The sequence below is a fragment of the Phoxinus phoxinus genome (genome assembly GCF_949152265.1).
Source record: "Phoxinus phoxinus genome assembly, chromosome: 6".
NCBI classification, from domain to species: Eukaryota; Metazoa; Chordata; class Actinopteri; order Cypriniformes; family Leuciscidae; genus Phoxinus; species Phoxinus phoxinus.
Genome location: NC_136881.1, coordinates 12,197,861 through 12,221,823, shown reverse-complemented (window position 1 = coordinate 12,221,823; position 23,963 = coordinate 12,197,861). Strand labels below are relative to the sequence as shown.

The 23,963-nt window shown below is 36.8% G+C and overlaps 1 protein-coding gene across 4 annotated transcripts in view; it reads right to left on the bottom strand.

The window, feature by feature from the left end:
* Positions 1-23,963, bottom strand: part of mtus1b (microtubule associated tumor suppressor 1b) — a 53,301-nt gene that overhangs the window by 3,069 nt on the left and 26,269 nt on the right. For all 4 annotated transcript variants that reach the window (XM_079615619.1, XM_079615622.1, XM_079615620.1 and 1 more), the window contains 4 exons: positions 22,882-22,986; positions 10,561-10,790; positions 3,343-3,409; positions 254-468 (listed from right to left, as the gene is read on the bottom strand). In XM_079615619.1, the coding sequence (XP_079471745.1) occupies positions 254-468; positions 3,343-3,409; positions 10,561-10,790; positions 22,882-22,986 (617 nt within the window). The remainder of the gene's footprint in view (positions 1-253; positions 469-3,342; positions 3,410-10,560; positions 10,791-22,881; positions 22,987-23,963) is intronic.

The window sequence follows — 23,963 nt, the reverse complement described above, 5'->3', positions numbered from 1 at the left end:
ACATTAAACATGTACTTTTTTCCTCATGTTGAGCTGGTTGGTCCTGCAGAGCGGATGCAGCATCACGTAAATTTATTCACATCCATCCATGATTCATTTAGAAACACAAACATGCAAATAAAAAGAGTGCACACATAAAAAAAAAAAAAAGCACACATGTAAAATTGCGTGATTGGAGCTGTGTGATTTGAATAGTTAAACGTGATTACATAAGACTCGTGATTTGTTTGTGAAAGCCCAGGTGAGATCTTACCTGCTGCTGCATGAGCGCCCTGCATTTATCCGCCTCCCTCTGATAGGCCTCGTGGGTCTTGTCCCATTCTGCAGAGTAGAAGTCCTTCAGTCTCTCCTCCAGCTGCTGTAGTTCTGCCTGATGCTGCTCCTGCAGTTTCTGGAACAATGCCTCCAAAGTCACACGCACCTCCTCCTTTTCTTTCTCCAACTGCTCACAGCACGAGACAGAGTTACCTGGGGAAGGAGTGAAGGAGAGGAGCATGTTAGGAAGAAGATGAGTCTTGGTCATCAGCACTCTCAAAACTATATAAACTCGGCCTTGGTCTTATCGCTCGGTGGCTTGGTCTGGATCTGGGTCTCCAGTTTATTTCCATCATACTATGTTTAATTGAAATGAATGCAGGAATCAATTCTCCCTTTTCTCTTTCAGTTCACTAAAATACTTTTTAAACAAGTCTCGGCCTAAATCCGGGCCTTGTGGAGTTTGGTATTGGTTTATGCTGGATACACACCAAAAGATAATCGGGCTGATTTTGGGCCGATTTCCCCCCTTCCGACAATCCTAGCTATGTCCCGATTATCTCAATGGCTCTACAGATTATTTGATCAGATTTTCCCTTGGCGTGATGTAGGGCTGCACGATATGAGGAAAAGCTGCGATGTGCGATAACATTGTTTAATATTGCGATGACGATATGACTTGCGATAAATGTGATTGTACTATACTGTTCCCATGTCTTAGTGCTTTAATAGGTTCTTTGCGTGATATGTCAAACGTTTATTACCTGCCTGGTTCAGAATACACGATTTTAGCACGATTTTGGCACGATCCGTTTGACGTATGAGTGTCGTGGAGATTCGTAATAACGACAACGGGCATCAGGACGCAAGATTCGATCGCTTCATCTCGTATAGTGTGTCATAGTGGGCGACAACCTACGTCGCGTCTGCGATGCTTCACGACAGAAAGACTATAGCATGTTTAATTCTTAAACGGTCCTCCACGACGGGTTGAATATGTGTTCACAGTCGAGACTCTGGTTGAAAATATGTTTGTGTGTGGTTTGCTGTCTTTGTCTTGCATCATGGTTTGCATCATGACACACCACACACTATAGGAGCAAAACGGATAAATCGAGGATTTTTTGTCCTCATGTTTGTGGTCCATCACATTTTGAAAATCTTGTAAGATGTAAAAAAATATTTTGGTGTGCACCCAGCATTAGGTCTTAAAGGTTCTTGTCTTGACACTAACTTTGGAATATTTAACAGATTCTAGATTGTACTGCAAATTGTATTTATTCTAGAATGTTCTGATGGTTCTATTCTCTAAAGAGACAGTAGAATCTAGAACGCACCAAAATAGAACCTAGGATGTACTAGTGGTAAAATTCTGTAATGAGTTAGGATTCTATTTTAGACTGAAAAAAAAAAAAAAAAGTCTAGATCTCAAATTGACTCAAGTCTAGAAAGTTTTGATGGTTCAATTCTCTAAAAAGCCAGTAGAATTTAACATAGAATCTTAAATGCACTAGTGGTTAAATCCACTAAAGGATCAATACAATCCGAATAGAAAGTACTGATAACCACACCATTTACACCAACAATTACATTTAGTATGTTTGTGTGGCTAGTTCAATTTGAAATGGGGAGGGGTGAATACTTTTATTCAGCAAGTGACCGTACAGACTTATACATTGTAAAGTTAGACTGGAGTAGTGGCTGCTGAGAAACAAATGCCACTTTGCCATCATAGGAATAATCATTTGAAATGTCAAAATAGAAAGCTGTTATTTTACATTTTAAGAATATTTTTCCATATTACTGGCAATGGTGAGCAGACTTAGTTCTTTCAAAAACTTTTGAATGATAGTGTACTCAATTTCCTAAATATTGAGTAAAATCCAGAATCTACTGCGGTAAGAATTATATTCTAGAGGATTGAACCACCAGTACATTTAAACCAGAATTACATTTACAAGGTCTGCGGAGTGAAGTTAAGATTCCCCTCAAATTTTCATCGGACATTTAAATGTAGCATGCATGTGTTAGCATATGTTCTTGAAGCCTCATGATAAATATTCTTTGAATTCTGTGAGGTAAAGGGCAGTGAACTTTAGGAGCAGAGTGTCATTTGGCCAACTGCACCTTCAGACTAGCATTCAGAAGCCAGTGTGAGCGAAACATTCCTCATACGCCACACACATCCTTCACACTTGTCCTGAAGCCAAAGGCCATGACAGTGCGTAAGGCCAAAATAATTAAACATAACAAGCAGCACATCTTCAACATTCTACAGCATTAGAAATGTGTGTGTCCGGGCTTGCCAAGAATGTGTGTGTATTTGAGTTCAATGTACAAACGCATCGAGTAGTCATATTTTGTTGCTAACACATACAAATAAAAACAAAGACTCCAAACATAGTGAAAGGCTGCCAAATGTCTACAGGGTATAATAAAACAGGAGTGTGATTGACGTGTGGTCGATCATATTGGTTTCCCAATTCCCAAACACTGAGCTGTACGGTTCCATCAATGCAATGCTCATCAGAAAAGCACAACACAGGATAAAACACGAAACAGCCTCACTCTGGAATGTAGGAACATCATCGAACAACAAATATATGATTGGCAAATCACTCCAAGGCAGTGAAGCCTCATACACGTGCTAAATGGCGTTAATGATAACATAGACAAAGAAATATTACTAGAATTGTACATATTCTAAAGAAAATTTGAGTGATGCTTGCCACCACAATGCCAAGGCTAAGCCAAAAAGAGCCCAATCTTAAATTTCGGTGATATGCTGGCCTCTAAATATGGCTCGAAAAAAAAAGCCTAAATTCTGCAATCTCAAGTAGGTGTGACCCCGAAACTAAACACTCCCTCAGCCCTATTTTATCAGGATTGTGCCCTTGAGCAAGGCATGTTATCCCAAGGTTTCTCACAAAGACTTTCCCTACAATTAGTGTTCTTCAAGTCACTTTAAATAAAAGCACCTGCTAAATGACAGCTATCTAACCAACATGAAAGCTTACGTTCTGTGAGCTTTGAGAAAGGACATAGAAACCAAGCCTCTGTGTATTTGACTGGACAAGTGTTGCTTACCCAGTTGCTCTTGCAGGTTGTTGAGTTGGACAGAAAGTTCTTCCCTCTGTTTGACTGCCACCTCACGCTGTAACAAATGACACAAACAAAACTGAAAAACAATCATTTTTATATAATACAAAATGTAAAATACAATTATATAACACAAAAAGCAATCTATTTTATATATTTTTTAGAAGTATAGCTGGTCACATTTTCATTTGCCAGATCTGGCCTACTGTAATAAACAAAATCTAGGGGACAGTTTTTTGTGTGTTTTTCTTTTTAATAAAAAATAAAATAAAAAACAGTTTTCATGAAAGAAACAATGCAAAAAAATTGCAACTAACATAAATAAAATATGTTTAATTTGAAGTACTAAAATAAAAATAAAAATGAATGAGTTTTATTAAAGAAATAAAGCACATAACAAAATTACTAAAACAAACCAAAATTAAGATGAAAACTGAGAATATAAAAATAGCTAATTCAAATCACCGATACATACTATAACAGCACATAACAGTAAAATGACACTTCTGTCCCACCAAATACCCTTAATTTTGCCAATTATTTTTTAATTGAAATGAACTACTGCTTTACTTATAGCCAACTTAATTTAAACACTTTTTTTAAGTTAACTTTAATCACAAATGAATGCTTACACTTAATCAGTGAATTAATTGATTAATTGGCCGTTTAACGTTGATACTTTGTCTATTATAATTATTTATATTATTATTTATTTAGAAGCAACATTAAATAAGAGTCTTTCACGGACCACCAGTGGTCCGAAATTTGAGACCAACTGCACTACTGAAAGCTGCAGGTCACTCATTGAAATTTCCCCAAAACTTCTACAAAGTTAAGTGCTTCAATTCGACCCCACAGATGTTTTAAAGAGCCAACACATTTTATTATTCATTTTACACACAGAATAAACACTCACCCTTAGATACTAACTATAAACACACTACAATCCCCAAGCCTTTTCAATGATATCATGCATTACGCATGGCTCTCAGCTTGACACTGTCAGTATTGGCAAAATGGGCTGTTGTTGTTGGATAAGAACCATCTCAATCAGTTTCTTATCAGCAGGCGTGATCAAGGGTCAGTGTGAGGCCGAATTAAATGTTTCAGTAAAGACGCATGTGTGTGTCTGTGATCAAGCGCCGGTTAATGTTACAGTAACTTCTACATAGCCAAAGATCACACAGCCTGGGAAAGATTACTATGTTCTGTGATAAAGACTGCTAAACACGTGATGGACAAACGTAACAGAACATGCTGACACACAAATCTCCAGTCAAACTCCATGTTATGGTTACTTTTACTATACTCGCACACACTTGGGTTCACAGCCTAAGATACGAGGACAGGGGTTTACACCTCTGAACTACTCAAACACACACTCACTATGGACAAAACACACAAAGACCTGCAAACACATGATTGTGCACTACACAGTATTGCATGCTGAATATAATTTCTGATAACAAACTGGAATTTGAACCACAAACAAAATATATTACTCCAAACCTAATCACAGATGTACAACACATGATACACAACTCAGAATTTCCTGCCATTACAAAATATCAATCGCCCAACAAGCCTAACAATGGTTCTGCTGTTGAACAGGAAGTTAAGAATCAAAAAAGCCAACACATTGAAAAGAGAAGTTACTGAGAAACAGGGTAGTAACTAGTAAATCCAATATTAGTAGATGCAAAATAACCACTAAAAATGGAGAGGAACTAGACTGCACCTTTTGATTCTTCTTGGAGCCAGGGTGTTTCTTTAGGCCAGGTTTGCTCCCGGAGGAGCCCATCTTCTCCTCCTGCCCTCTCCTCTCCCCTAAAACCCAACAATCTTCAACTACTTTCCTCCTTCTCTACTCTTAAAACTGGTCTGTCAGCATCAGTCTCCAGGCACGCTGCATTAGAAACCGTTCCCTCCCTTTCACTGACCTGCCCCCGTATTCCTCCTAAGAGAGAGGGAGCGCAAACTCAGATAAGAGAAAATGGAAAGGAGTGAGTAGGTGGAAAACTCAGTTCTGCGGTTATGAAGAAAACCTTTTTTTTTTTGGTTTTATGGGCAAGCAATTTGATTGGTCCTCACTGATATAAGTAAAAGATGAATCACATTTTTCCAGGGTACATGGAAAGAAGTAAGTCCAAAAGGTGATATCAGAGTTACATAACATGGCTGTTTTATAAATGAGATTGGTGCATTGGAGTTTATATAACGTTATGGTCAACGTGGGAACCATTACATGCGGCAGAAGACTATAGGTCTGCAAAGCTGATCAGTTTAAGTTCAAATATAAATGGGGGAAGAAAAAATATATGAAGGATTTGGACAAATTAATACATAAAAAGAAAAAGTACCAAACAGATCATACCTGAAAACATAAAAAAGCATTAAAGCACATGCTAATAGGTTATTTGCATATGCTTGAACTGCCAGCAAACTATTGCATTTGGATTTGATTCCAAATGCAATAGTTTGGTGGCAGTTCAAGCATATATGCAAATAACCTATTAGCATGTGCTTTAATGCTTTTTTAATATTTTCAGGTATGATCTTATATGACAACTTTTAATTGAAATAAAATAACTTTTCAGAGGACATTCAAGAGCGTAATTTTCTACTAGAAACAGGCTAAAAACTAAATGCAACCATATTCTATGAATTACGGTATGGTGGAAAGCGGGTGGGCGGGTACAGAGAAACATTGCTCTACTGTTATCAGCCAAACAGCTGTGAGGTGGGAAAATACACCCCGCCCCTTCTTCCCTCAGCCCCGCCCTCTTGGGCTCAGTAGCAGCTGGTGCATTCCTCACAGCAACATCTCACCTCCTCTGTGCTCACTATCAATCACTGTGGGTGACACAAGTGCTAAAACTGTCAACTTTCCCTAAAGCAAAGTCTCACTTTTTTCATTGAGCGGAACGAAAGCAAAAGATTTGTGTGTTTCCTAGACAGCATGTGAGTGTATGTGGGGTTTCTGGAGTAGAAGTGCAAAAATTATGAAGTATCCTTGGTGTTTTTTTTTAACCTGTTTGGATAAGAAGAATTGATGGCGGGTCGACTTGCTATTACTGAGAGATAAAGAGATAAGATAACAAATTCGCATTTTATTTAGGACACTGAGGAATGCATGGCATGAGATGTAAAAAGGACTGACTTGAAGTTTAAGAAAGAAAGAAAGAAAGAAAGAAAGAAAGAAAGAAAGAAAGAAAGAAAGAAAGAAAGAAAGAAAGAAAGAAAGAAAGAAAGAAAGAAAGAAAGAAAGAACGAAAGAAAGAAAGAAAGAAGTTGTGGGTTTCTCTGTGTAATTTTACGCCTGGGGTCAAGATTACTATGGGTGTGGGGTGCACATTGAGTAACCTATTAACATAGTTACACTAACACTAGCACACATAAGCCTACATAAGTCCCCTACTTTAAACCTAGCCAATAGTGTTTACCTATAGGTGGGTTCAGGCACATTAGAGTAAGTTTAAAGTCAACACAAAATCAAATTTACTTTCTATTTACTTTCTCAATACACGTTTCTGGCCTTGTGCATGATTTATTTGCGCACATCATTTCAAGGAAAAAATATGTGTTGCCATAACCTTTCAACACAATTCTACGTCTGAAAGTAAAATTGCACTTTTCATGATCCAACCAAACAAAAAAATCTTGTTGAATATTCTAAGTACAGTAGGTCCTTTTGAGTGTGTGTTATATTCTTCCTCACTTTGATCTCTCCGGCCTCAATTAATCGCACCTAAAATTCAAAATCAAGAAAAATGTATGCCAGCCATGCAGGAAATACAGTAAAGATTCACACCTTCAGATCATCAAACATCATCAGAGAGTGCAGTATATGATTCAATAGAGCATTTTACATCTAGATGATTTTATAGTCAGCGGTTCTGCCTCAGGGCCCATGAGGGTGGGATTACGCTCCTTCCTACTCTCTCAGAAAAAACAAAATGCAAAACAGTAGTGTGTTACTACACCCCAATCAAACAAACAGTAGACTTATGAAACTTCAATATCACACTTTTCTTCTAAGTTTACCACAGAAGTTTCAGAGTGATCAAAGCTGATTACCGTATACGATTGAATATAGTGAAGACTAACTAATGCAGACTGAGTCTGACTGTAGCTTTCACCATCCTAACATTCCTTAAAAAAAAGGTCTTCACAAACATATGAGAAACTCCCTACTAAGATGTTAAAAAGGCATTCAATCGATCATGAGCAGTGTGGCAAAGATGCGTCAGTCGGTGATTCATTATTCCGTTTAACTGGTTTGGCAAGCTAAATACCCGAGGCTTAACATTTAAAAAATTACTGAATTACTGGTTGTTTGTAATTTCAGTTTTAATGATAATTTTTTTTAAAAGAGAATAATTCTGATCTTTTCAACTCTAGTACTATCCTGCTATTGTGTTAACCTCCTGGTTATTTGATGTATTCAGACTAACGAGAACCCTCAAATGCTCAGTAACACTTAGTGATTGACAGTCTCTTTTGATCTGCAAATATTTGCAAACTGAAAGAAAGCAAAGGGAGATTTAGCGCTGTGACAGGTTTGTATCCAGGATACAGCCAATCACAAAATAAAGGGCTTTTTCAGACACTCCCAGATATTTGATCATGCCAGGCCATAGTTTGATGGCTGACATTTAGTCAAAGAGACCCCAATAAGACTGACGGTTTCCTCTTAAACTTCTGTTGCGCTGGTTGAAGTCACTATCAAAGCTACTGTAGCCACATTTCATTTACAGAACAATGGCTGAGGGTTAAGAAGTAATTTAAAAGAGGAAGATCAATGCACAAGTGCAACATCTAGCTAAAGAGGCCCATGTGTGGGTCTGATGGCGATGAGCATGAATGAATAGGAACCTGTGTTTTCGGTAGGGTTGCAAACAGATCACATGATAGGCTCAGGTCAAACTTGGCTTATTGACTAACCCAAATCATGCATGACATCTAGAGTAAACGTGAGAGAACATCCCCCTGCAGCCCTCTTAGTTCCAACACACCTGGAAATGCTGGTTAATGGTACCACCATATACAACATTTCCTACTTCTGTTTTCTAGACATAACAAACAGGCACATACACTATGACCAGGGTGGGAAGTGGCGGGTGACTTTGACTTGTATACCAGCCACAGTGGCGGGTGCGAACGACTAGCGATCGTCCCTTCAGTCGATAAAAACCTGAATCCAGGACAAATCGAGCTCTTTTATAGGCGGATTCCCCTGGAATTCCCCTGCGCTCTGTTCGGCGGCATCACACCGATTGGTTCGTGCAGTTACGCCGCTCTGCCATTGGTTCGTGCAGTTCCCAGTGACCAGCCAATAGCGTACGAGTAACGTAACATTCTCATTTTCCATTAGATATTTTCCTCTACATCTCATCGGCAATTTCGATTTTGGCATGCTCTACAGCAGCTGACCACTAAGGAGCGAATGTATAGTGACATGACATAATTGGCAGATTCAAACTGTGCTATCGCGCTATGGCTGGCGCTGAGCCAAAGACGGACGCGCTCAGTGCTTGTCATATACCACATAATGTTTATTTTAGGTTTCAGACATCTAAATACGTATAATTTAGAGCAAAACAATACATTTATAGTTTGTAAAATACACAATGGTGTCTATGGAAGCAGCAATAACAATCCATTCAAATATATTTGCCCTATTGGCCAAACCCTATTACTGAGAGATGAGTCAATCTTTTTTTTTTTTTCATTAAACATGTAGGCCTACAATTACTGTAGAATATGACCAAACTGACCAAACACAATTTTACCATGGTCTCGCAGGCTTTTTTTCACATCACTTTTTATTTGTCTACATTAATAAAATATGTATTAATAATAATAAGAAATAGATTATTGAAGCAATTCAAAATATGCTAGTGCACTTTCTTTTATACATTTGAATTCCGGAAAAAGTGGCTGGTAAAAAATATAAGTGGCTGGTAAAATTGGGCATCCACCAGCCACTGTGGCAAAAAAGTTAATTTCCCACCCTGACTATGACAAGCATCAGCATGCGATTATCCATAATTACATTTCAGATGTTTATAATTGCAAATGAATTACAGTTTGAAAGGATGAAATGAAAATGTGAGATATCTGCAATTATAATCAGACTAATAGAAAAGATGAAGAAGATAATTTGAATAATCATCATATAAGATCCTCTAATTATGTTTCACATACACTATCTTTCAAAAGTTTGAGGTCAGTAAGAATATTTGTATTCAGCAATGATGCTTTAAATCGTGTTATATTTATAGTGACATTTATAGTGTTATAAAAGATTTCTATTTAAAATAAATGCTGATTTAACTCTCTATTTATCAAAGAACACTGAAATAAAAACACACCATGGTTTTCACAAAAATAAGATATATTTTAGCTTTACCATCAGGAATAAATTATTTTAAATAAATTAATTTTCAGCTTTACCATCAGGAATTATTATTATTTTAATTTTTTTTATTGAAAAGTTATTTTAAATTGTAATAGTACTTCACTGTATTTTTCATCAACTAAATGCAACCTTGGAGAGCATACAAGACTTCCTTAAAATATATAAATAAATAAAAATATATAAAAAAACATTACAAAGTCTTACCAACCCCAAACAGCATAGTGTATCTTAATTTGATTCGACACACATTCTGAAGTTTAAACTCGTCAAAATGATAATTTATCTATCTGAAAATGAGCTGATAGTTAAATCTAAGTGATGGATAAAACAAAGTTAAATGGAAAGTGCATTCGCATTTTTGATATCTGTAAAAGAAGGTTAGTTCCAGACATCTATACTGTATCTCATTTGCAAATAATCAGATGTGACGTAAAATTTTCAGGTATCTTTACTGAAGATGAAATAAAACATATTCTATTGAATTATGCCACATCTCATTCTCAAACAGAACTAGTCACAATTCACTACTAAAGGAAATTTAGGAAGACAAAAGAAGACTTGGATAACCTTAAATTAGTGCTTTAGCACACACAGTCCCATTTAAAACCCCATTTTAGGCAGCTCTCTGCACGTAGACCAATAATGCACCACAGGTCAACAGACCAATAATAAGCACTAATCACTGCAAGGAAGTACAATAGAAAATGAATAGGGAAAAAACCTGCATAGAGGAATACCTAGACAGAAAGAAAGAGAGAAAATATTAAACAGTAAAGCTTTCAAACCTCGCTGAAGATGTGCTGCACAACCAAGGCGAGAGCCTCCAGGCGCCGATTGCTGTTAACGATGAGTTTACGGAGGTGCAGGATGCATTGACTCTTCTTCTCATTTTGAAGACGAAGATCTCTCTCTTCCTCTTCCTCCGTCGGTCCTCCTTGAGTACAAGCTGGGCTGTGCTGCTGTGTCCGTCCAGCTGTTGGCCCAGCAGCTTTGGGCACTTTAGGGCTCTTGTCCACTGTAAAAGAGCGCGTGTTCAGTGCGGTCATTAGCTTCAGCATGATTTCACTGTCCAAAATCACATATACTCCTCAATTCAAATCAAAAAAATATTTTCAAGAAAAAGTAAACGCATACACACCCACACACTAGAAGAACATTAGGTTACTTAAATGATATCATAAGAAAGAAAGAAACATGACCAATAGAAAGCTCTGCAACAAAAGCTTTAAGCAACAAACTCAGCCACACAAAAACCATTCGCCCTCTCTTGAGTCCTAGTGCATGCTGGGATTGAATCTTAATGATAATGCACTAAGATCCAGAGAGCACATTAAGAGTGCATTAGAAGGAAAGAGAGAGATGTGTGTTTGTGTGTGTGTGTGTGTGTGTGTGTGTGTGTGTGTGTGAGTGTGTGTGTGTGTGTGTGTGTGTGTGTGTGTGTGTGGAGAGTGCATTTTGGCCCTATCTTCTACAGGCTAACTGAAGTCAAAATATGGTTTCCCATCCCATAATCTGTGATGAATACTGACTCACAGATCTCTCATACAGAAAACAATCAATATATCATCCTACTACACCAACCATTTTCACCTTAATAAATCAGTGTATAACCATATATTCAAACTACATACTGAGAAATCAGAATTTACACTGAATACATCTGAAAATTAGAAAAATAAGTATTATCCTGTTCACTGGGACTAAAACATGTATATATTAGTGACATGGAAATCCATATGCACCATCAAGATACATTAGATACAATTATTTCATACTTCACCCCCAATAACATTCTTTACAAGGTTATAAAAACATAATTCATTGCAAAAATTGTTCTCACTTTAGTTATTCACCTTCCCAATTACTGTCAATTATACAAAAGACACAAAGTACAAAAGTATATATATGACTATTTCACTATTATTAGTCACCTTATAGATTTTTATTAACATATTCCATGTAGTCTCCCAATATATAAGAGGTCATAAAATATGGCATTGATGTGATGCTGTCATTGCTTCACATGTCAATTACCCATGTTTAAGCTCTCTTATTAATTCGATATTTAAATCTTAACATGAGGATTAAAGACAGATGAAGGCTGGATATATGTGTCCATAATTTTGCTATTCTGTTGGCTTCTCTCAAACTCCCAGGACTACTGTAGGGATGACATTTAACAAGAACTGTAATTTGGATGGTAATATAGTCCTCGTTTAAATGTAATCTATATTTACACAGCAACCTTAAAATATTCCACACACAAACCTGCCAACTAACCACAAGAAACACATGGAAGCGGTGAAAGGTACAAACTGAATATTACTCTAGTGGACTGGTTTGACAGCCACCCTTAAAAGTATAGTTCACTCAAAAATGAAAATAATTTCTTTATTGCACAAAGCTGTCGTATGGCTTTCAGAACACTTGATATCAATATAGCTTAATATTGAATATAGCTGAATATAGCCATAAGAACTTTACTTGTATTATGTTTTATGGAGCTTTGATAACCCCCGTCCCCCCCAAAAAAATAATAGCAGATTTTTTTTTTTAGTTTTGTGTAGTAATAATAATACAAATAAAAAAAACTCAAAAATGTTTGGGGGTGAGTAAATGATGACAGAATTGGGTGAACTATACATTTCAACCACCTTCCATGAATCACAAAGTCTCTCTGATGCCCCCTGCTGGCAGATACATTCAGAAATGTGTTGACCCTCAGATTCTGCTCACATAGCTTCTTTTATGTGCATTTTGGAAATGAAGTCACACAACAAATGATCAACACATCATTCTTCACTCTTAATGAAGGGAGACTGTTTGAAGTGAAGTATCAATATAGCAATATATCAACCGCCTGTAGAAGTTACACAGACATGCAGTTTATAAACACTACATTCATATTAGTCTTTGATAATCTTTAATAAGAACACTCATTAGGCAGTCAGTGTATTTAATGAAAACATATCTAGTCTTTCTTTATTTTTGACTATTGATTATTTAAATAAATAGAAACATGTAATCCTGTTTATGATGAATGCACAACTAATTATCATTAAAATGCTTCCTATCTCTCTTTTTTATACACAGTGAAACAATTTTCTTTCTAAATCTGCCAGTCCAAACCCAAATGTGATGTATAATGCAACGATCACTGTGACGAATGTCCCTGTTACATTATTCAAATGCAGGCTTGAAATAGCGAGACTGCTGCAGTCCTTTTCTGGCTCAATGAGTTGTGAGGGAATATGTGCTTTGAGGTAACTGTAATGTCCTTAAAAAACTGTAACCCAGTGGCATCATAATAAACAGTGCCCTTGCCTGTGGTCACATGACCGCATCTGCACAATCTGCTACCCCAGTGGACTGTGTCATCAGCTCTGATCACATCACTGCTGACCTGATATACTTCGCTGCTACAGACATTATTGTGGCACAGAGATACATTCTGTCCTCAAAACCCTAACAAATCGGTATAGTGGCAGTATTGAGGTATCAGATGGTAACTGCGGTATATACTATGATGCTGAATGATTACCACATTTATATGTCATGGTACAGTATTTTACATGATACATGGTACTCTAGAATACCATGAAATTACCATGGAACATGGAATGTGTGTGTCTGTTTGGTGTATTAAAAATAATGATGTATTATTAAAAACATGATTTGTGTAAATTGTTTAGATTAGATTTTTGCCACTTTCTTGTATATACTGAAAAAATACATATATAACACAAAACAATTATTTTATTTACACACACATATATAATTATCTGAAATAGATTTTTATGTTTGTTTGGTCCCCATGAAGAAAATGGTTTATAAAGGATACTAAATTGTTTTTCTTTTTAAATGCAGAAAGCTTTGTTTTAGGGGTAATTTTAGGGTTAAGGGCTAGGAAATTTCATTAGCTCAGTATAAAAACCATTATGCCTAAGGAATGTCCTCATAATGATATGGAAGTCGTTTTGTTTTTAAAGTAAAAAAAATAAAAAATAAATAGCACTTTGAAGCCTACTTCAAAGTTTGCGTTCTCAGGCCACCAAAACGCTGTTGTTGTGTAAATGAATGGCCAGAACGCATTAAAAGTTTTCTGTTTTCAGGTGAAAAGGGTGTTGTGTAAGCGGCCCCTGAGTTAATAACTAATGATTTTTTACAACAGAAATGAATAAATTAAAAACGTACTTGCGGAGACACTTTCTTCTAGATCTGCTGTACAGCCAAAACAAGCTTTGTTTCATTAATTTCCTATTATCACTGTAAAGCTGCTTTGAAACAATATGTATTGTAAAAAGCACTATAAATGAAGGTGACTTGACTTGAAAACCAGATGGAAAACTAGTTAATGGCGCAGCTGTGTTTGTGTGAGGGAATGACACAGAAACGTAACAATGCTATTGTGGATTTCTTCTTTTGCTATATTGGAGTAAATAGGAACGCAAAAAATAATACATTTGTTATAGTTTCCTTTCACCACACAGAAAAAAACACGGCAGGCAAAAACATTGTTTTTTTTCACTGGTCAATTTTGAGGTTATGGGCTATGTGTCTTCCATAACATGTCTTCTTTCAGACTTGTGGTGAAAAAAAGTCCAAAATACACATTTAGGTCTTTATTTTACTACACTTAATCTATTTATCGATTTCTCCTAAATTCAACAAAAGTTGGCGTTCTAAATCAACATGCTGCTCCGCGATCGCTGCCTGCACACAGTGATCACATATACCGTTGGAAAGCTCTCTCTCTCCTGTACAATGTTGTCGGATCCAAATATGGTCATTTCCTTTTTATCAGCAACCAATTGTGAAAGTACAATGGACATTTAACTCTAAAAGCAAAATCTCATTGGCTGATGTCAATTTCTGACAACGTGATTCGTTCAGATGCATCACGTGACGTGCTCTGACATTTTTGACTGTTTTTCTGTTCAGTTGAAGGCCATAAATGCTGAAATTAAAAAAAATTATAAGTTGATGTGTTTTAGGTGGTTTTATATTGTTGTTGCTAATGATTTGATAAGATATTGTGTCTGTAAATAGTTGTTCTTTCCACCAAAAAAGTATGAACTTTTACATAACAAATCTTTAAATGCCGTTTTTTTTTCATTTTCCAGTACAAACATCTCAGCCTATGTGGCACCTATGTACACCAAACGTTCCAGTTATACACAGCAGTATTCTGAAGATATTTTCAGAGGGATTTGTTAATAAATCACTCCTGTCCGGACTTATGTGACATTTTAATTTAAAAAATTGTATGAACAGTATATTTTGATTTCCTAATGAAAGCATATTTCCTGAAATCCCTCTGAATTTTTTTTTTATCTTGTGTGTAAACAAAAGGAAAAAAAATATTTTGCACCTGGCTTTATCATATGTTCAGATCTATCTAACGAAAATATATGCAAAACCGTGCATATTTAATGAGATAATGCCTAATTTGCATTATTAAACATTCAAATTTCAAAAACTTGTAATACATTTTTTATATATACTTGTGTAAGTAATCAACTGAGGAAGTTTCATGGTGATATCTGTTATTTTAAAATGTTACCCTAGTCACCTGTAGAGTCTCGCCTTAAGTGTACAATATGAACTTGGATAATGTGTCTTTATTAGATTACAAAGCACCTCAAAAATAGCATCACTACTCTGTGTGAAATTTGGGCAAGTGCACATACAATTAGAGCCTTTGCTTTTCTGTGTGTGTGTGTGTGTGTGTGTGTGTGTGTGTGTGTGTGTGTGTGTGCATGTGTGAACAGGATAAGTCCATGAGTACCGTGTAATCAGTGTGCAGTCTAGGCCTCATAATAAGCGTTTATGATGGTCTACTGTGATAGGAGACACGCTGTGATTGCTGTCCCCCAAACACTCCACTGGAGACAGACCGTAACTAGCTACCACACACGTACACACTGAGTAGGGCTCCACCACAGGCGTCCAAATACAAGCTCCGTCAAGCATGTCCACACCCAGGCCGGATATGTTCATGGTTATGCTAACAGACAGAGTGGTGCTCCTTTGATGCTGTTGTTTCTAGCAACCCTCTTTTCATTACACTGCAAGATTATTCATCACACACACACACACACACACACACACACACACACACACACACACACACACACACACACACACACACACACACACACACACACACACACACACACACACACACACACACACACACACACACACACACACACACACACACACACACACACACACACACACAACAAACCGCAAGCCTTCCACTGAGAAAAAAAGGCTTCCACTCTTCCACATAATTACTGGAAGGCAGATGAGGAAATTATGCACCCGTTCTGAAGGAAAGCCTGAATAAACGTTTCAGCATTTTGCTTAATGGAAAGAATTATCTCGCTTATACAGAATCAGTGCCACACATTCAAGAGAAGACACATTCAAACATATTACAGCACATCTTCTCAATAAAAATGTGACAGTCATATCTAGGAAGAGAAAACTCTAATACCGTTCAAAAATGTGAGGACGATGAGAGTTTTTTAATAATTTTGAAAGAAGTCTCTTGTGCTCACCAAGGCTGCATTTATTTAATTAAGAATTTTTAAGCAACTCTTTTTTATTATGTTTAAAATTTTTATTTATTCCTGTAGAGGCAAAGCTGAATTTTCAGCAGCCATTTCTCCAGTCTTCAGTGTCACATGATCTTTCAGAAATTATTATAATATGCTGATTTGCTGCTCAAGAAACATTTCATATTGTTATCAATGTTGAAAACAATTGTGCTGCTGAATATTTTTGTGGAAATTGTAATACATTCTTCAAGATTCTTTGATGAACAGAAAGTTCTAAAGAACAGCATTGAAAAGAACAGATTTTATAATAAAGTTAAAGTATTTACTGCCACTTTGGATCAAATCAATGCATCCTTGCTGAATAAAAATGTCTTTCTTTCAGAAAACTGACCCCAAACTTTGAACAGCAGTGTATTAAACAAAGTTATTTTAAACCGTTCTTTTATTAAATCAAGTTAATTCAGGTCTAATATTTTTTTCCATGTTATTCAGCCTAAAATATCTCTCCTAAAAATTATGTTAAAAAAAGTACCATGGGATATAACATTGTATCAGGTAGAAATACCATGGTACTTTGATATATGATTACCAAATGCTATGGTATTTACACGGTATTTCAGGGTATGTCATAGAATACCATGACCATGTCCAAAAAACATGGTATTAAAATGGTACATGCTAAAATAAATACTAAATTAATTTTGTTGGTTAATCCAGTCATATTAAATAATGATTGTAATAATGGATGTAACCTCGTAGCAACATTTTACCATATTTACCACATACTATGCTAGCACTGAACAACTAAGTAGCTTTTGACCACCAATTTTCCAGTCAGTAAGTTGACTAAATCAGATCTGCTGCACAGTTTGGTGAGATTACCTATCTGAGCATGGCTGGAAAGACAGACAGAAAGTGGCCAGTCTGCTGGACAGAGAGAGAGACATCCAGGGCCTGTGGTAGAACGACATACCACCATAATCACAACTCAATCACAATTAGTTTGATTATTTATTCATTATTTAAGATTAGAATCGGGGTAAGCAAGGGGTATGGCTCACTGGAAAGTCAAAAGGAAATATCTGAAGAGGATAAGTGTGATTACACACACACACACACACACACACACACACACACACACACACACACACACACACACGCACACACACACACACACACACACACACACACACTAATGCTAGTGAGATATGTACTGTACAGAATCAGAAGGTGGGTCTGGGGGAATAATCTGGATTGGAATTATAAGAATGAGGCCAGCGGTAGTTTAGATTAAATCGCATGATGAGGGATGGAAACTACAAGTCCAAAGCATGCCATCAAATCCAGATGAATAAATAGATTAAAAAAAGAGGCTGTAATGAATGTCTGAGTTTGGTGGCCCACTTTGAGTACACTGTGTTCCCATGCATTTGGCACACACATACACTCACACAACATTACATCGCTAAAATCAGGGTTTGTAAAGCATTTGTTCTGATTAGAGAGTTCTCAGATAAAGATTAATTTGAACCGATATCACGTGCACGCACTGTGTACTGGAGCGTTCGGCATGTACAAACTGTTCTCTCTCACTCACTCACTCAGAGCTGCAGTTCAGGTCACATATATCAGGTCTGTTAATAACAGCACTGCATGATCCAGCATGCTAGTTTCTATGGAGACAACCATGAGGAGATGCTGCACTCTGAGTGTATGAGTTCAAAAATATTCTGGAATTTTCCACTGTGTCTTTCATTAGGGTGAAGACTGTAGACTGCTATACCTACAGTATACCACTTGTGTGGAAGAGAGATAAATATTGTGAACATCCAGGTCACATTTTACCCATAAATCAATTTTTTTAAAGTAATAATAAATTATAGTTTGCATGTATATAGGAATATGTATGTTGCATATATTGCATATGTATGTATGTATGCATAGTTCCTTCATTAGATTTTGGTGTAAAAGGGGGGGGGGGGCTGTTTACAGTTGGCATTAAGATGCGGATCACAAGTAGACAAGCGAGACACATTCCCGTTCACACCTGTTTTAATTTGTCTCTTTTGTCCACTTTCACCAACCCGATTTTTTCGAGTAGTGTCTAAGGGCGGATAAATGTATGTGCTTTTTTCAGATCTAAGTACGACATACGTAATTTACACATGAACACGACCGGAGACGACAGAAAAACACACAGAGAGCAGCAGCTTTTTCTTTCTGTTCTGACAGCCACATGAACACTGAACGCTGTGAATGCGTGATAGAAATCAGAAATGGTGAGAACATTGTGCTTGGTACATTTTCCATCTTCAAACCAAACTTGAGTCTTCAGCCGGCAAAGTTTAAATCCCGTCTGACTAGCGCACTTCCCATAATGTTTAAGCATTAGGTCAGTAGGTGGAGAGTAGGCGGTGTTTTCGACTACCTAAGTGGTTAAAAGTGGACACGCTCAAAACGTCACCTGTATTTAGCATCGTCCACTTGTGATCTGATCGACCAAAACGCATCTTAATACCAGGTGTAAACAGGGCCAGAGAGAGAGAGAGAGAGAGAGAGAGAGAGAGAGAGAGAGAGAGAGAGAGAGAGAGAGAGAGAGAGAGAGAGAGGGGAAAGAGCATCCTTACATGAACCCTAACCTGAATTTAATTTGACACAGAAAGGAGGGCAGTGGAGAATTTCGGTTAGGGCGAGGTGAAATTCAGTTATTTTACCCTATCAGCTGCTGTCCTGATATACCACACTATAGCATTAATCTGTGCTTTATATACTCCCAGCACAAAAAAATCAATACTGTACTGCTTATATAAACACTTAAATTAATGCCGTATATGTATGAATATCAGAATGCAGGCATAACACAGATAAACCCATTAAAAACACAGCAAGCAGTTTCTATTTGTGGCACTGCACATGGTGCACTCTGGTACAGGCATCACTCCACTAAAGATCACGCGACCAAGCCTTTCACTACATTATACACACACACACACACACACACACGATTCTTTGTAAGCATCTTTATGTAAAAAGAAACAATGGTTACGGCTGCCACACGCTCCTCAAATCACGGATGGATCAACGGTAACTATGGAGAGACCGGTGTTAAAAGGAGAAATATGGAAGGGGGGAAGGGGCATATGGTGAGTGAGAGAGATGATGGGAGAGATTGAGAGATGGAGGAAGGGAGAAGAGACGTTCTCCAACCTGCATGGAAGACCACCGTGTTCTTTTTGCATCCCGGCAGTAGCTGGAGATTGCGGAATAGTCCCTTAGCCGTGAGCTTCACGTGGAAGTTTGATAGGGAAAGTCTCGGAGACCATAACATGACCTTCGATGTCCAACTGGAGGAGAGTAAATCCTCCACAAAATATAGGGAAAAAAAATTCAAGAAATTTCTCAGCTGAAGAAAAAAAAAGAAAAAAAGAAAACCGGAATGTTCACTATAGAAAGAAAAATCTATTTGTCACATTCCAGTGCAAAAGTCTTCTTAAGATGAGGGGGGAAAGTCAAATCAACAATTTAAGTGAAAAAATAAGAAAACCATAGGGGAAAAGCAATTTTGCTATTTTTAAAAATCTCAAAATCTCCAACAAAAATCAAGAATGCTAAAGATTGATACTCCTACAGAAACACCAAGGTGATGATGAAGATTGGATTGGGAATGATGAGCAGCTCTTTCAGCGGTGTCCTCTTGGATGCTGAACCAGCCAGTGTCTCTTATATTCTGCTCCCCTCTCTCCCTTTCGCGCAAACGTGCACACGCTAATCCTTTATGTGTGTTGCACACGCACACACACAGCCAAGCTCTCTGTAGTTCAACACACACACACACTCGTGCACTCAGAAGGGGGGATGGAGGGATAGAGGCGATGTAAGAGGGAAGGGGAGGGAGTGAGCACAGAGCGGGAGTAGGCGGTTTATGAGTAATGTCGTTCTCTCACTCCCTCTCTCTTGGCTACAGTATGGGTATGAGGATGGAAGATGATGCATTTGAAGATTATAGATTGTGATTTACAATTACACAGCAAAAATGTTTTATCTTAATCAGTATTTTGGTATATAAAACATCTATACATCCTGTATTTGAGGAGCAAAATTGTGCAAAAAAAAAAAAAAAAAGTAAGACTCGATATTAGAGAATATACTATATATATATATATGTATTATTTTCTAGTTTTTGTTTTCTTGGTTTAAGTGTTTTAAAATGTAACACAATTTGGTAAGTTTTTTTGTTGTTGTTGTTGTTGCTTAAAACAGGTAAGAATTCAAGATATACTTCATTATTTAATTCAAGATATATTATCTGACAAAGAAAAATAATCTACGGTACTCAAAAAACTTTGACTTTAACAGCATTTCACCAAACAATGAAAGTCAATGTTGGTTCCTATTAACTTTCATTGTATGAAAAAATCACATAAAAAAAAAAACATTAAAAAAACATGGACACTTTTCAAAATATATTTTTTTTGTTTGTGGTGAACTATTCCTTTAACTAATTCATTTTATTGAATTTACTTGATCACTGAACGCCTACATTCTCTTTTTTCTTAGATTTCATTTTATTCATATTTCATAGGCATAACGTCCTTATTAGACCCTAATCTTGCCTCATGTCATTATCTTTCCTATAACTTCTCTTCTCTGCCTCTTTCCTCTTTGGGCGCCTTCTCTCAGACATCTATTTAACGTTTATGCATCTTCCAAGCAGCAGGCTTCCTGAATGGATGCCTTTGTTGGATAAAGAAAAAGAAATGGAGAGAAAGAGAGTGAGAGAGAAACAAGCGCCTCAGAATACTGATGAGTGACACTGTTGAATAGAGAGACGTCAAGCAGCACATGATTGGCTGTGTTCTGACACTATTGTGCTTCCTTATTCATCACTAAAGGCCAACAGCTGCATGGCCAGAGCAACACAAATTAGGAACAGTCAAGGGGTGGAGGTGGTGCTTGTGGGTAAAATTCAGTTTGTAAGTAAAGCAAGACGGAAAGGCAAGAAATGCCAAGAAATATGCATTGGTTGGGTAAACTTGTTGTGAATGTGACTGGAATTTTGGCCTGAGGATGTCTATGGCATTTATGTTCTACACAGTAAGTCCCACAAGGTTACAAAACAAGGGAAAAATAAATGTGTGAATTAAACCCACAATTAAACGTACTTACAGAACGTACTTACACAATACTTCAAAAGGGCCGCATACACACTTTAAAGTTGACAAATCCTGAAATGGCGATAAGTCATTTTATAGAGTCCAAGGAAGATATTTTGAAGAATGTCTGTTACCAGACAGTTAACTGTTCCCATTGACTGCCATAGTATTTTTTTTTCCTACTATGGCAGTCAATGGGAACAGTTAACTGTTTGGTTACCGACATTCTGCAAAATATCTTCCTTTGTGTTCAGCACAAGAAAGAAATTCATACAGGTTTGAAACAACTTGAGGGTGATTATATGATGGCATAATTTTCATTTTAAAGTGAACTATCCCTTTAAGGTTATGAATAAACTGGCGTGTTCCAAAACAATGACAACATTCACATTTAGGAGATATAAGCATTCAAAACGTATAGTTTCCCACTTTCGCTAAAATGGATCACAGATTTTTATGACATCACCGTGGACTTCAGCTTCTCGTCACATCTTCTGTCCAATTAAATGCTCTCTAGAATGTAAAGCGTCCCGCTCCCTATTCTATAAATACCACCTGGCCAAAGCGACTGTTGACACGTCACGGAGCAATATGGGTTGCAGATGTCTGTTCGATTACATTTTCCAACTGTACGTTGGTTAAGAATGAAATGGCTAGATTTTATTCACACCTCTACTATTGAATCCAACGTATCATCAGTGCTCGGATTCGCTTCCATGGTGCTGTCAAGTACGACTCGCAGTCTGTGAGGGAAACTAAACGCTATTGGCTATTTGAAAAGGGGGAGGAGCCATTCAATATGTCCCGCCTTAGCTTCCTGTTTCAGTGGAAATTACGTCAATGCATCATACAAGGCACTTCAGTGGGCCTTTAACAACTTGAGTGAGGGAAATAACTACAATCCCATGAAAGATTGCAACAGCATAATTGAATTAAAAATGATGGAAAAATATAAAACTACACATGTAAAAATGGTGATTTTACACATCTTTTCTCTGATGACGTGTTTACTGGCATGAGGGTGGGACAACCTATCACTCACATGACATCACAGCGATAGCAATTCCCCATGGACAAAATCAAGTCCCACTCAGATATACGTCACACTAGGGAAGAAAAGACTATCTCAATTTCCATTTCATGCCAACTTTAAGTGTTAAAACCCCCCTACAATTATGAAATGCTATTTTCAACACCTCTGGAATACAAGAAGTTTACTCATGAGTCATGACTGCAGGTTTTTGATTATACTGAACTAATGGCAAGTAGATAAGTGAAATGACTAAATAAACACATCAGTGCAGACTGATCACATTATTCTACAGACAACACAGCAATGGTAGAATGTAAATGGATACAGACACACACAATCAAATTCTCTCCTTACCTATTACTGACGATGAGCGAATAAGTCGTGCAGATCCACTGCGCTGCAAAGCATTCTGGTTAGTCTTAGCTGGCACATGGCTGGTCACAGCTGGGGCTTTCAGCCCTATTAAAATAGTGCAGAAGAAATCAAACTTCATGTTAACAGATTGTGCAGTGGAAGGTTTCAGTGACTGAGTCAGATGTCCTGTAGAGGCTGTATGTGCATGCGTGTTTTAATGGCAGTGGGTGGGACAGGGCGGGGCAGAGAGAATGCCCGCTAAACCTTCACAACCATCTATACACTCAACGCAATTAGCAAGGCAATCAATATTAACTATAAACAATATGTTTCTCTTGTTTTGTGGAGTCAAAAGTTTTTGGGGTTGGTAAAATATTGTAATGGTTTTCGAAGAAGTCTCTTCGGCTGCATTTATGTAATCAAGAATACAGGGAAAACACTAACATTGTGAAATATTATTGCAATTTAAAATATTTCCTAAATGTTTTCTATTTTAATATATATTTAAAATATTTTTTGTAAACTGTGATTTTTTTTTCAAGGAGAAAGTTCAAGAGAACAGCATTTATTGGAAATAAAAATATTTTGTAACATTTTAAATGTATTTACTGTCAAATGTTTATCAATTTGATGTGTCCTTGTTGAATAAAACCATTAATTTCTTAAAAAAACTGACCAAAAACTTTTCAATGATAATGAATATTAAGATTTTTTTGTGATTTCATTATATATATATATTGGAAAAATATATAATTATATATATATATATTATAAATATCTCTCAATATATTTAATGCTTCTAATTGTGCTTCTAGGGTCAATTTATCTTGTTTTGTGGATGTTTTAAGGATTTTTAAAATACTAAAGAGGAGGATATTTGTGTATGATTTGCATGACATTTTTTACCTTCCATATTAAAAGATCTAATCTAATCTATTTCTATCATAACAATAGAAGAGGAATTACAATAACGAATTAGGGTATTCAAATCTTTTAAGAAACCTATTAAGAGGGGTATATGGTTGTAATCAGATTGTGATTTTGAGCCAACAATAATAAGGAGTTCTAATTGCAGTGTCATT